The sequence below is a fragment of the Mustelus asterias genome, chromosome 26 (assembly GCF_964213995.1).
Source record: "Mustelus asterias chromosome 26, sMusAst1.hap1.1, whole genome shotgun sequence".
Lineage (NCBI taxonomy): Eukaryota > Metazoa > Chordata > Chondrichthyes > Carcharhiniformes > Triakidae > Mustelus > Mustelus asterias.
The window spans coordinates 9,338,764-9,353,731 of NC_135826.1; the positions used below are offsets into that span (position 1 = coordinate 9,338,764).

A 14,968-nucleotide genomic window follows, 5' to 3' on the forward strand; every position below is an offset into this window, starting at 1 on the left:
CAGTGCTGGGTCCACTGTTATTAGTCATTTATATTAATGATTTGGATGAGAATATAGAGGGCATGGTTAGTAAGTTTGCAGATGACATCAAGATTGGTGGCATAGTGGACAGTGAAGGAAGTTATCTCCAATTGCAACGGGATCTTGATCAATTGGGCCAATGGGCTGACGAATGGCAGATGGAGTTTAATTTATACAAATGCGAGGTGATGCATTTTGGTAGATTGAACCAGGGCAGGACTTACTCAGTTAATGGTAGGGCGTTGGGGAGAGTTACAGTATAAAGAGATCTAGGGATACAGGTTCATAGCTCCTTGGAAGTGGAGTCACAGGTGGACAGAGTGGTGAAGGCGGCATTCGGCATGCTTGGTTTCATCGGTCAGAACATTGAATAGAGCAGTTGGGACATCTTGTTAAAGTTGTACAAGACATTGGTAAGGCCACACTTGGAATACTGTGTGCAATTCTGGTCACCCTATTATAGAAAGGATATTATTAAACTAGAAAGAGTGCAGAAAAGATTTACTGGGATGCTACCGGGACTTGATGGATTCAGTTATAAGGAGAGGCTGAATAGACTGGGGCTTTTTTCTCTGGAGCGTAGGAGGCTGAGGGGTGACCTTATAGAGGTCTATAAAATAATGAGGGACATAGACAAGGTAGATAGTCAATATCTTTTCACAAAGGTAGGGGAGCCTAAAACTAGAGGGCATAGGTTTAAGGTGAGAGGGGAGAGATACAAAAATGTCCAGAGGGGCAATTTCTTCACACACAGGGTGGAGAGCGTCTGGAACAAGCTGCCAGAGTTTGTAGTAGTAGAGGCGGGTACAATTTTATCTTTTAAAAAGTATTTAGATAGTTACATGGGTACGATGGCCATAGAGGGATATGGGCCAAATGCGGGCAATTGGGGTTAGCTTAGGGGTTTTAAAAAAAAGGGCGGCATGGACAAGTTGGGCCGAAGGGCCTGTTTCCATGCTGTAAACCTCTGACTCTATGACCTCTATTTCTTCACCTAAGAGTGGCAAATCTGTGGAATTCACTACCACAGAAAGTTGTTGAGGCCAAAACATTGAGTGATTTCAAGATGGAATTAGATATAACTCTTGGGGCTAAAGGGATCATGGGTGAGGTTGAAATCAGGGTATTGAGTTGGATGATCAGCCATAATCATAATGAATGAGAGAGTAGGTTCAAAGGCCAAATGGCCTACACTTGCTTCTATTTTCTATGTATGTAACCAGAGGAACGGAAACACTCAAAGCCCCCCTGAACAGCTTTCCATGCCGTGAAACAATGACTTGGACTATGCACTTGACATGGCAGTCTCTGCCACATTATCTGCAGGAGACGACTTCTCAGCAAGCTGAGCTTTCCGTTTCTGCTTGCTTCTTGCTATGCCCTCCAGTCAGTCTTCAGAGGTCACTGATGTCTGCACATGCCTTCCCGTTGTCAACATCAATGTCCCCCATATTCATCCTTGTTCCCACAATGCTCAGCAGGGAGATGCCGCAATAGTTGTTGCAATTTCTGCTGGTACCCTTGCTGTTGTACAGGACCCCAATCCAATGCTCCCCCTCCCACAATTCCAATTATAATGAGACAGTCTTTTTTGTGCAGTTCAGATAACACAATCAATACACTCAGATTTTGCTGTGGTATGTATCAAGTATCTGCTTACTCAGTCAGGATAGGAAAATAAAGACAGAACAAGAGACAAAAAAATTCAAGCCTCTGGTCAGTATTTTCCTCACATGATTACATAATGTTTTAACAATATATTAGCCACTACAGAGGAGATATTGGTGGATGCACCTTACATAGAACAGGATTTAATTTAGTTTGTACTGGCAAGGCTTAAAGATGCAAACATTTTCAAGTTGTGAAAAGAATCTTACCTTAGGGGCTTGTGGAGCCTTTGGTTTTTGGAAGAATCTGGTTATTTCTGAAATCTCTTTCACTTTTTCTGCCTTCAAACGCTGTAATCACATTTAACATGGTATACCTCAGTAACGGACAATATAGTTATGCTACAAGTGGTAACATTACAGCACACAGTAAAAGCTACCACACGAGGACCAATTTTACATAATTTGTAAATGGGGCAGAAAATATAATGATCAAGTATTTCTAGAGCACATCCAAGTAGTTATTTATTGCAGTATGTGCAAAAACAAGTATCATGGGGTTATCTATGCACATCAGGATCATCCTGGGACAGTTTTAGCAGAGGAGACTGAGGGCCATTGGCACTGGGTGTGGCTGAGCCAGATATGATAAATAGTTAAACTGTGTGCCAGACATAGAGTCAGAGATCCACTGCACAGAAAAAGGCCCTTCGACCCCAGTCAAAGACAAACCACCCAACTATTCTAATCCCATTTCCCTGCACTTGGTCCACAGCCTCTTATGCCTTGGCAACTCAAATGCTATAGGGGTCTCTGCCTCCACCAATCCTTCAGGCAGAGTTCCAGACTCCCATCACCCCTTGGATTCCAGAACTGCACACAATACTCTAGTTGTGGCCTAACCAATGTTTTATATAGTTCCAGCATAACCTCCCTGTTCTTAAACTCTACTCCTCAGCTAACAAAAGTATGATATATGCCTTAACCACTTCATCCACCTATTCTGCTACCTTACCGGTCCATGCACACCAAGATTTCTCTGATTCTTAGTGCTTTCTGGGGTCCTGATGTTCATCATGTATTCCCCTTGCTTTGTTTGTCCTGCCCAAGTGCATCACCTCACACTTATCTGAATTGAATTCCATTTCCAACTGATCAGCCCATCGAGATCTTCCTGTAATCTAAGTCTATCCTTTTCATTATTTATCACCCCACCAATTTCCGTATCATCTGTGAGCTTACTGACCAACCATAGAAAATTTACAGCACAGAAGGAAGTCATTCGGTCCAGGCCAGCCTGAGGGGACACACTTTCTAATCCCACCTTCCTGCAGCCGGCCCATAGCCTTGGAGCTTACAACATTTAAGGTGCAGTACCAGGTACATTAAAAAAAAAAGAGTTCAGGGTCTCTGCCTCCATCATCTTGAGCGGTGAATTCCAGACACCGCCCACCCTCTGCGTAAAAAAGTTCTTCATGTTCCCCCTACACCCACTGTCACTTATATTGAATTTATGCCCCTTGTTCTAGAATTCTCTACCAAGGGAAGTGGTGACCTGTGGAATGCATTACCACAGGAAGTAGTTGATGCTAAAACATTGAATGTATTCAAGAGGCAGCTGGATATAGCACTTGGGGCGAATGGGATCAAAGATTATGGGGAAAAAGCAGGATTAGGCTATTGAGTTGGATGATCAGCCATGATCATAATGAATGGCGGAACAGGCTTGTAGGGCCAAATAGCCTTCCCCTTCTCCTATTTCCTATGTTTCTATAAAACAATTTTATCCTGTCCACTCTATCTGTTCCCCACAATTTTGTATACCTCTATCAAGTCACCCCTCAGCCTTCTTTGTTTCAAGGAAAATAACCCCAATCTCTCCTCATAGCTACACTTTTCTAGCCCTGGCAACTTTCTTGTAAATCTCCTCTGCACTCTCTCCAGGGCAACTGGGTCCTGTTGTGGCTTCACCAGCGTTTTATACAATTCCAACCTTATATTCTATATCTCTGCCAGTGAAGAAGAACATTCCATATGCCTTCTTTACAACCTTGTCTACTTGAACTGCTGCCTTTAAGGAACTGTGTTCTTGTACGCCAAGATCTCTCACTTCATCTACCCATTTCAGCATAAAGAACAAAGAAAATTACAGCACAGGAACAGACCCTTCGACCTTCCAAGCCTGCACCGACCACGCTGCCCAACTTAATTAAAACCCCCTGCCTTCTGGGGACCATATCCCTCTATTCCCATCCTATTCATGTATTTGTCAAGACGCCCCTTAAAAGTCACTACCGTATCTGCTTCCACTACCCCACCCGGCAACAAGTTCCAGGCACCCACTACATTCTGTGTAAAACATTTGCCTCATACATCTCCTTTAAACCTTGCCCCTCGCACCTTAAACCTGTGCCCCCTAGTAATTGACTCTTCCACCCTGGGAAAAGCTTCTGACTATCCATTCTGTCCATGCCTCTCATAATCTTGTAGACTTCTATCAGGTCGCCCCTCAACCTCCGTCGTTCCAGTGAGAACAAACCAAGTTTCTCCAACGTCTCCTCATAGCTAATGCCCTCCATACCAGGCAGCATCCTGGTAAATCTTTTCCGTACCCTCTCCAAAGCCTCCACATCCTTCTGGTAGTGTGGCGACCAGAATTGTACATTATATTCCAAGTGCGGCCTAACAAATGTTCTATAAAGCTGCAACATGACTTGCCAACTTTTAAACTCAGTGCCCCAGCCGATGAAGGCAAGCATGCCGTATGTCTTCTTGACTATCTTCTCCACTTGCATTGCCACTTTCAGTGACCTGTGTATCTGTACACCCAGATCCCTCTATCAATACTCTTCAGGGTTCTGCTATTTACTGTATATTTCCTATCTGTATTAGACCTTCCAAAATGCATTACCTCATATTTGTCTGGATTAAACTCTATCTGCCATCTCTCCGCCCAAGTCTCCAACCGATCTATATCCTGCTGTATCCTCTGATGGTCCTCATCGCTATCTGCAAATCCACCAACCTTTGTTGTCCGCAAACTTACTAATCAAACCAGTTATATTCTCCTGCAAATCATTTATATATATATTACAAACAGCAACGGTCCCAGCACTGATCCCAGAGGAACACCACTTGTCACAGCCCTCCATTCAGAAACGCACCCTTCCACTGCTACCCTGTCTTCTTTGACCGAGCCAGTTTTGCATCCACCTTGCCAGCTCACCTGATCCCATGCCACTTCACCTTCTGCACCAGTCTGCCATGAGGGACCTTGTCAAAGGCCTTACTGAAGTCCAAGTAGACAACATCCACTGCCCTACCCTCATCAATCATCTTCCGTCACTTCCTCGAAAAACTCTTATCAAGTTCGTGACACATGACCACCCATTCACAAAACCATGTTGCCTCTCACTAATACGTCCACTTATTTCCAAGTGGGAATAAATCCTGTCTCAAAGAATCCTCTCCAATAATTTCCCTACCACTGATGTAAGGCTCACCGACCTGTAATGACCTGGATTATTCTTGCTACCCTTCTTAAACAAAGGAACAACATTGGCTATTCTCCAATCTTCTGGGACCTCCCCTGTAGCCAGTGAGGATACAAAGATTTCTCTCAAGGCCCCACCAATTTCCTCCCTTGCCTCTCTCAGTATTCTGGGGTATATCCCATCAAGTCCTGGGGACTTGTCGACCTTAATGTTTCTCGAGAACGCCAATACCTCCTCCTTTTTGATCTCAATATGATTCAAACTATCTACACATCCTTTCCCAGACTCATCATCCACCAAGTGCCCCCTCTTTGGTGAATACTGACGCATTTAATACCTCGCCCATTTCCTCTGGCTCCACGCATAGATTCCTTCTCTTGTCCTTGAGTGGGCCAACCCTCTCGCTCTTTATACGTGTATACTCCCATTTATTGTGTATTCCCTATAACTGTTTGACCTCCCCAAAGGCATTACCCTCTCATTTTTCTGTTAAAATCCATCTGCCACTTGACCGGCCCCTTCAGCAACCCATCAATAAAGTTTTGGAGATAATAACTATCCTCAACACTCTCCATTACTCGGCCAATCTCAGTCATCTGCAAATTTCTGCCTCACTGTAGGAAGGATGTGATTGCACTAGAGGAGGTGCAGGGAAGATTTACCAGGATGTTGCCTGGGATGCAACATTTGAGCTACGAAGATATGCTGGATAGGTTTGGATTTTTTTCTTTAGAGCAGAGAAGGCTGAGGGGGACATTATTGAAGTTTAAAAGATTAAGAAGGCTATGGACAAGGTGGATAGGAAGCAGCTGCCCCACCTTTGTTGAAGGATCAGTAACGAAGGGACATAATTTTAAGGCGAGGGGCAGGAGGTTTAGAGGGGATTTGAGAAAAGTTCTTTTCACCCAAAGGGTGGTTGGGAGATGGAATGAGCTGCCTGGGAGGGTAGTAAATGCAGGAAACACCACAACCCTTAAAAAGTACATGGAGGAGCACTTGTAATGTCAGAACGTTCAAGGATATGGGACAAGTGCTGGAAAGTAGGGTTTATGTAGATTTGGTGTAGTTTTATCAGTGCAGACTCACTGGACCAAAAGGCCTCTTCTGTACCGTACATTCTCATCCAAGTCGTTGATATAGATAACCAACAGCAATGGGACCTTGCACTGACCCCTGAGGCACACCACTAGTCACAGGCCTCCAGTCCAGCAAGCATCCTTCCACTATTACCCTTTGCTTCCTACCATCAAGCCAATTGTATATCCAATTTGCCAGCTCTCCCTGGGTTCCATGTGATCTAACTTTCCAGAGCAGCCTACCATGTGGAACTTTATCAAAGGATAAAAGATTGCCATTGTATCTTTCTAAAAATCTGTTACATTACAACCTTTGCTACTTCTAATAAAAAAGGACATTGACTTGAAATTTTAACGCTGACTGGATTTTGTTGGAGGCGTCCTGCTGTCTGGGCCGATATTGGGGGTTGTACCCATTTTGCAGGCAGTGGGACACAATATATTTTTCTAATGGTGCCAACTAATTGCCTCCACGGTTTCTGTTACATTAAGAAGGGTATTCCATCACCAAGGGAAGCTTGCCCAATCAGGGAGCAAACGGCTCAGCAGGGCTGCTGCTAGTGGAGGCCATTTCTGAGGGCTGCACCTGGAGGATGAGGGAGAATTGAGGTCGTGCATCCCTGAAGTTGGCTAAGTGCAGTCTATGGATGCCAGCACCAGTTAGTTGGTCCTGGTGAATGGGGGGCACAGACACAGACGGTGATCTGGTTGCTTCAGAGAAAGCCATTACCACCAGCCAGGAGGCACCCAACACTCCTGGAGCCCAATTTAGTGGCTCAACTGGACTCCCATCAGGAGACGCAACTAACACCTTCCCCTTAAATGGCTGGTGACAGGAAGATGTTTAGCTTCTACCGGATGCAATCCCATGCTATAATACCAGACTTCATTTCCCAGCTTATCACTAATAGCCTGGAAAATTTCAGCTTTCGCAACTGTTGTGCAAAATCAACTGGATGAGTGTCTTTTCTCTCTCTCTGGTTCTCCACTTTCATCTTTCTTCATCAGCTGGAGTCGGAATTCCAGACATTGCAACACATTAGGGAGGGGGGAAAGAGTTACTTGGATGCTGTATTTCAACAGGCAGTCACACCCCTTAGATCGACTACCTTAGAATTCTATCAGTGATCAGGGACAGGAGAGTGCGACTGAGTGAGGCAGGTAGAGAGATCCAGGAGGTAGGGTTGCAGGAGTCTCTGCCCCTGCCTTTGTCCATGCTCATGCATTGTGCTCTTTGGACTTGAGGGAACAAAGATGGTGTTCTGTACTGGGTGAACTGCCAGGGTTGACAGAATGTAAAGTTTTGATGAAAGTTAAGAAAAAGAAGTAGATGGCGGAGTAAACCAAAAGCTAAAATAGACATCTGTATCAGGGAAGACTAAAAATTAGAGATTACAATACAGAGATAATTTGTCTTTACTTTTTCTTCTTCTTTCAACCGTTTCTCCTCTTCCTTCTTTTTCTTTTCTTCCAACTTGGCCCTTTTACAAAAACAAGAGAAATTAAATGGTTAGTGCAGCTTTTCATCCAGGTAAACAAATCAAGGGCAAATAATGTTCAGTTAACATTTGTAAAACGGAGAACTAAATGCTGTACAAAATAAATAGTGGTTTGTAAAAAAACAAAAAATACTAGATGCTGGAAATTTGGAAAGAAAACAGAAGATGCTGGAAATATCAGCCAGTCTGGTAGCATTTGTGGAGACAGAATTAACAGAGTTGAATATGACTCTTCTTCAGAATCGGTATTATAAATAGTGGTTAGTATTTGCTTGGTTCAGCTGATAATACTTTCGCTTCAGGAGTCCAAAGAACATGGGTTCATTATGAACAAACACACAATCGAAGCTGACACTCCATGCCATTTTTTTCCTTTTAAAAAAGATTTAAAATCAAACCATTTATCCAATAGGGAGACATAACATGACCTAATAGCATTATTTAGAGAAGTAGATGTAACCCCCTGCTGACCACTATATGGGGCTACTATTTAAATATTCAATCAACAGGATCCCAAATTCCTAGCGGTTGATGTTGATTTGGCTAATTCCCTGTTTACCCATAAATGTCAGTACTGTAATCGGAATATCAAAAATAAATTTAATAACAAATGTAATTAACAGACATAAAACAGTGAGCTCTGATCCATAACCGTTGGGGCCCATCCGTTGGTGCACACATGAGGAAACTCATCCTCAGTAACACATTTGTAGATACTGTTCCAGTTGGATTGTATAGTCCCCACCAGTTACTCACAGCACACACACACACACAGTCCAGAAGAGACACACGTGTGGAAGATGATGCCGCAGGAGGCAGAGATGCCGCGAGCTATCCGTGCAGCAAAGTAGGTCGAGTGCGCTGAAGGCGTCCTCCTCGGCAGTAATGAAAAGAACAGGCAGGGGAACGCCTGGCTGCCTCTCACTCCAAACCAAATTCTCACTGCCTGGAAAAAGCTCTCTCTCCACACTCCCTCTTCAGCTGCTTCACTTCCTGGCGCCTTTATTTTCCTCCCGCCCCCAGAGCAATCCCATTGGCCCAGCCCACATCACTCAACCAACAGCATCCTGTTCACAGCACCCGCCCGGCAATCAGGACACTGAAACCCACAAGGGACAAAGAACACTGGTAAATGTCTTCCCCACAAATTTTCCTCAGTCCCTTACATTCTCCCCCCACCAAAAATACAGCATGCCCCCATGCTGAAGTACATGACATAGGACCCAGTTAACCAATTACACCATGTACCTTACAGTGTGATGACTGGTATAATAGTGGGTGAAAAGAGTGGTACCTTATTTATACATGACGAGCACTGAGCAAAGGAGTTACACCACCATGTATGACAACTATTGCAGTGTTCAGGAAAATGCATAGTGGGTGGCGTAGCTGAGTGAACACCTGTATGTCCTACTACTACAGACTTTGCACACGGCTCTCCCAGCTTTGTATAATGGAAACGGTCTGCTGGCTTTCTCTCTCTCTGTGATCTCCTTATCTCTGGTTCTGGATTGGCTATGTTAGATGTGTCTGTAGTGTAAGTGCCCTCAACAGAACTGTCTGATTCTACTTCCCTTTGCTCAGTTACTATCTCTTCTATCACAACAGGTAGCCCTTCTGAAGATTCTGAGCTCGCTGCGACTTCTGTCACTTCTGTAGCATTTGTGGGGGGATTGGACTCTGTCGGCATGACATCCTGTTCCGGTTGTTCACAGATTCCCTCCGGATTGTCAATGATCAAGTCCTCTGGGTAATGTCCATACTCTGACTCAGAGTCTGAAGAGTTTTGATCTCCCAGGGGCACATCAGCTGCGGAGTCATCTTTGTGAACCTCAGGAGTTTGATTCCTTTCTTTTGCTTTTCTGCGCCTGAGGGCTCTTGGAGAGGGAGTAGGCTTTGAGTCAACCTCAGCGCTCAATTGGACCTCTTGTCCCAGGGGCAAAATATGATTTCGGTGCATGACCTTAATGGGTCCCGAACCATCTGCAGGCTTTAGACGATAAACAGGAAGATCAGACATTTGACTCTCAACCACATAAGGATTTGCACTCCACCGATCAGCAGCTTCTGTTTCCCTTTCAGGCCAAGGTTTCGAATGAGGACTCTATCCCCAGGCTTCAAGCAATGGTAGCGCACTCTCTGGTCAGGCCTCTCCTTGTTACTTTGGTTCATTTTAGCGGAAGTGGCTTGGACCAACTGATAGGCTGCTTGCAGCTCTTTCTTCATCTTAGACACACACTGCAAGTGGGAAGTTGTTGAGGTCCCATCCGCTGACATGCCAAAGCAAACGTCCACAGGAAGTCTGGCTCCCCTCCCGAACATTAAAAAGTAGGGTGAATACCCGGTAGCTTCATTTGGGGTACAGTTGTACGCGTGGACCAGATGTGCGATGTGCTGACTCCATTTGGACTTTTGACTGGGCTCAAGAGTTCCTAGCATGTTCAACAGGGTTCTATTGAACCTCTCTGGTTGAGGGTCACCTTGTGGGTGGTATGGTGAAGTTCTTGATTTCCTCACACCCAACATGGTCAACATCTCTCTCACCAACTGGATTTCAAAATCCCGACCCTGGTCTGAATGTATGCGAGTTGGTAGGCCGTAGTGAATGAAGTATTTCTCCCATAGAGTTCTGGCAACCGTTATGGCTCTCTGATCCTTGGTTGGGAATGCTTGTGCATACCGAGTGAAGTGGTCAGTGACTACCAACACATTGCACACATTGCGGGAATCAGGTTTTATGGAGAGAAAGTCAATGCATACAAGATCCATAGGGCCTGAACTTTGGATGTGGGAAAGTGGTGCTGCTCTCCGTGGCAGAGTCTTTCTCTTAATGCAGCGTTCACATGTCTTGCAGTATGTCTCTGCATCTAGCTTCATGCGGGGCCAGAAGAATCTGTCACAGACGAGTGCATAGGTCTTGTCAAATCCCAGATGTCCATTGTTGTCATGCAGTGACTTCAGAATCATACGGTGGAACTGCTTGGGGAGCACAAGCTGTCGCTGTAAGTGTAGGTCAGACTGTTTGACTGTCCTCTAAAGCAGACCCTGCTCGATTGACCACTTCCCCCACTCTCGTTTCAGAAGTGTAAGATCAGGATGGTTTGTCTGTATTTGACTTGCCGGTGCCTTCTGATTGACAGCTAGCCATATACATGGGTCGCTTTTCTGAGCAGCTTGAAGCTCTGTTGGACTGAAAGTGGGCAGCTGATCAGCTACTACTGCAACGGTATGACAGAAAGCCTTGGGAACTGCAGACACATGAGCCCCTATTTGTTCGATCACACATGGATAGGAGTGTCCTGCTCGTGTGCTACTCGACATCGTCTGACAGAGAGCCCGCACTCCTGGAACTGGGATTTCTTGCCATTCATCATCTGGTGTCATGCTGTCATGTGGACGTCGAGACAACGAGTCTGCGTCAAGGTTATGCCGGCCTGGTCTATACTCAAGGCTAAAGTTGTAGGTGGACAGTGCGGAGAGCCAGCGATGACCAGTGGCATCCAGTTTAGCTGACGTTGTGACGTATGTCAGGGGATTGTTGTCCGTTCTGACTTGTACAGTAGCTCTGTAAAGATAGTCATGTAGCTTATCCACAATAGCCCACTCGAGAGCTAAAAACTCCAGTTTGTGTGCTGGATAGTTTTTCTCAGATGGCGAGAGACTTCTGCTGATGAATGCAACTGGGCGTAGACCATCATCATGCTCTTGGTATAAGACACCACCTAGTCCGTCCAGGCTAGCATCCACGTGCAGAATGTAAGGCTTCTGTGGATCTGCGAACGCCAATACAGGGGCTTTGGTGAGCCAGGTCTTGAATCCTTGGAAAGCACGTTCGCATTGCTCACTCCACCGAGAGCCAAAGGGTTCAGAAGGCTTGAAGTAAGTCTTGTCAGGTGAGTTTGCAGTCTGACTCCCCTTGGAGCAGGGACGGGGAGGATATCCTTGAAGGAGTCCGTTGAGGGGACGGCAGAGTTTGGAGAAGTCCTTGACAAAGTGGCGATAGTAGCCACAAAATCCAAGGAAGGATCTGAGCTCCGTCACCGTTTGGGGTCTTGGCCAGGAGACAACAGCCTCTACCTTGGATGGGTCCGTCGCTATTCCGTCCTGTGACACTGCATGTCCAACGTAGGTGACAGAAGTCCTGCCAAACTGGCACTTGTCAAGCGACAGCTTCAGACCTTCTTCTTGGAGCCGGTCAAGCACTTTGAGCAACTGCTCCTTGTGTTCTTCGAGGGTTCATCCAAACACAATGAGATCATCCAGGTACACCAACACCTCCAGAAAGTTCATGTCGCCGACAGTACGTTCCATGACTCTCTGAAAAGTGGCCGGTGCTCCCAAAATTCCCTGAGGCATGCGTTCGAACTGATAAAAACCCAACGGGCAGATAAAAGCAGTCTTCTCCTTGTCAGCCTCACTCATGGGTATTTGATAGTACCCGTTCCTCAGGTCGAGCACTGTGAACCATTTACTCCCAGACAAGCAGTGAAGAGCGTCTTCTATCCTTGGGACAGTGTACTGGTCTGGTATTGTTCGAAGATTAAGGGTTCGGTAGTCTACGCACATTCGTACCTTCCCTGACTTCTTGCGTACGACTACTATTGGCGATGCGTAGGGACTACATGATTCAGAGATGATGCCATGGCTTTGTAGTTCCTGTAGGCGCTGGCGCACATCCTCAAAGTCAGCAGGCGACAAGCGACGTGACCTCTCTCGGAAGGGCCTTGCATCCTTCAGTCTTATTTCATGTCTGGTGCTTTTAGAACAACCTACATCCCACTCGTGCTGAGAGAAAACCTCTTTCCTCTCCATCATTCTCTCACAGAGACGCCTCCTTGCCTCCTCTGGCATAGGAGAGGCTCCAAAATCAAAAGAGGCAGGGGTCAGTTCGATTGCAGCTTTATCCGCACACTGTGCCCTCGGCAGAGGAACAGGGGCTACTGGGAAAATATGGGCTACTGGAGTCCCACGTTTCAAGATTTCTCAGGATGACAGGTTCTTCACAGTCACAGTAATGCATCTGCTGGAAACAACTGATGCAAGATGAACCTCAGGCCTCACCCACAACTCTTCAGGGGAAAAAGTGTCAATAGGCTGATCTACCAGTGCTAGCTGGTCGGTGAAATCACCAGGAAACTTTGGGAGGCCAGTGACTTTAAACACTTGTCCTGGTTGCAAGGTGATTGGCTTGTGCTGGGTAAACCGCACAGTACCATGCTTGTCTACCCCTTCTGTTGTTTCAGACTGGGTGAGTGTCTCATAAGCTTCTCGGAGGACGAGGTGTATGGTCAAAGTTCCCAAGAAGCGTTCTCCCGCCTGTTCTTTACAGGACTCAACCAACTCTCTCACCAGCCGGGTATTTGTCCCCACCAGCACAGCAATGTTGTCATCTTTCACAGGGTCAGGACATACTAAGGCCAAAGTGTCAACTCTCTGCAGCACTCCGGTTACAGCGGCAGTGAACTCGAGTTGTATGGACAGGTAGCCATCATATGGGTATTGGTGAGAGCTTAAACCCCATATTTCCAGGTCTTCAAGTGGCTGGAGAGGTAAGTGTTTCAGGTAGGTGTCGTAGAAGTTGCGATACAAAATGGTTACTTGGGAGCCACTGTCAAGCAAAGCTCTTGCATAAACTCCTTCTATTTGCACAGGTACACCAGAGATGGGCCCCACTAATCCTGCAGGTAACTGTTTTGAGCCTTGCTTTGCTGGGGGTGGACAGTGAGTGGAACGTATTTCACACGGAACCAAGCACCGTTCCTTCACATGGCTCCTGAGAAGTTTCCCTGCTGTCTGCTTGCTTTGATCAGCTTCTGATTCACTTTCTTCAGATCCTTGAGTTCTTTGCACTCTCTCCTTGTATGCCCATCTTGCCCACACCTGTAGCAAAAGATTCCTGCTGGCAGTGGTTTGGACATTTTCACTCGGGGCGACGCGTCCCGAACAGCAGCTTCTGGCGCTTGCTGTACGGACCCAGTCCTTGCTGTCGTACTTTCAGATGTAGGGGTAACTGGAACGGCACTCAACAGTCTGGCCACCTGAGAAGTCAGTTCCCTTACCTCATTTCGTAGGTTGTTCAACTCAGACGTAACTGAGGACTGTGGTACACTGGCGGTGGCAGTAGCTTTCACCCCTTCTCTGGCGCTAATCCAATTTTCTTCCTCTCTTACCTCCCACATCAGCTGGAAGGAAGGAAGGGGGTTTGTCCAGGGTGTGGCTCATCCTTACACGCAGAGCAACCATGTCTCGAGTGAGTGCACCCTTGACTAACTGTTCCATCCGAGCTCGATTCATGTCTGCAACCGTAATTCCTCCCTTAAGAAGAGCACGATGGAGAAGTTTGTCAAGGCGATATAGAAAAGCAGAGAGTTTTTCTCCTTCATCCTGGTGTGTGTGTCTGAACTTGGCCAAGATGTCGGCTCCAATCTCTGTGGTGCCATAAGCCGTGTCCAGAGCAGATAAATAATTGGTGGCCGTAGCAGTGGGAGTGCTAACTTTCAAAAATCGAACGATGTCAGCAGCAGGCCCTTTTAAACTCTCCACTATACGCTGTCTCTTGGCGGCGTCAGTGCATTGCCATTCATTGATCATCTGGGTAGCTTGCTCCATCCAGGCATCGTATTCTTCCTCACCTGGGGGTACAGGTTTCAGTCCTGAAAACAGTCTCAGCTTTCTGTAGCTAGGCCCATCGGTAGACACTTGATTGCACTTGTCCACCAGCCTGCCAATAGCAGTCACTAAATCCATGTTCACATCCACTTTGGGAGCTTGATTTTCTGATACTATGGCCTGAAAATCCTCCATTGACTTGCCTTCCTGTTGTAATAGTAACAACAGCTTTGGATGGAAAGCATCCTTTTCAGGAACAGCATCCTGTGTGTCCAAGCTTTCTAGCGTATGCACAGCCCATGGCCCAGCTTCTCCCTTCAATACCTACATCTGGTGGTACAGTGTCAGGGGTTAAATCAATGCTAGTCTCCACTAGTATGAACACCTGTGTGCCAGTAGAATCCCCACGGCGACCACAAATCTTGGTGCGACCAAAGACTTTCACTGTGTTTAAGACCCGAACAATGGTCTCCTCACTAGTATCTATTGGCACATTGCTCAGTAATATGCCAAGAGAAAGACTGATATTCTTTTGGCGGCTCCAGTCAGCAGTCTGAGAAAAATCCATTGTCTTAAGTGAGCTACTAACACTGTAAAACTTTTCCTGTTGTAATTACTGGGTTAACCGTTACTGACTGACGGGGGAAAATTTTTTTATTTGA

General features: G+C 46.1%; 1 protein-coding gene across 2 annotated transcripts in view; it reads right to left on the reverse strand.

Annotated features, from left to right (window-relative positions):
- Nucleotides 1-14,968, reverse strand: part of chaf1a (chromatin assembly factor 1, subunit A (p150)) — a 56,925-nt gene that overhangs the window by 16,916 nt on the left and 25,041 nt on the right. For both annotated transcript variants that reach the window (XM_078198147.1, XM_078198146.1), the window contains exons 6-7: nt 7,619-7,679; nt 1,899-1,979 (exon numbers count right to left, since the gene is read on the reverse strand). In XM_078198147.1, coding sequence (XP_078054273.1) covers nt 1,899-1,979; nt 7,619-7,679 — 142 coding nt within the window. The remainder of the gene's footprint in view (nt 1-1,898; nt 1,980-7,618; nt 7,680-14,968) is intronic.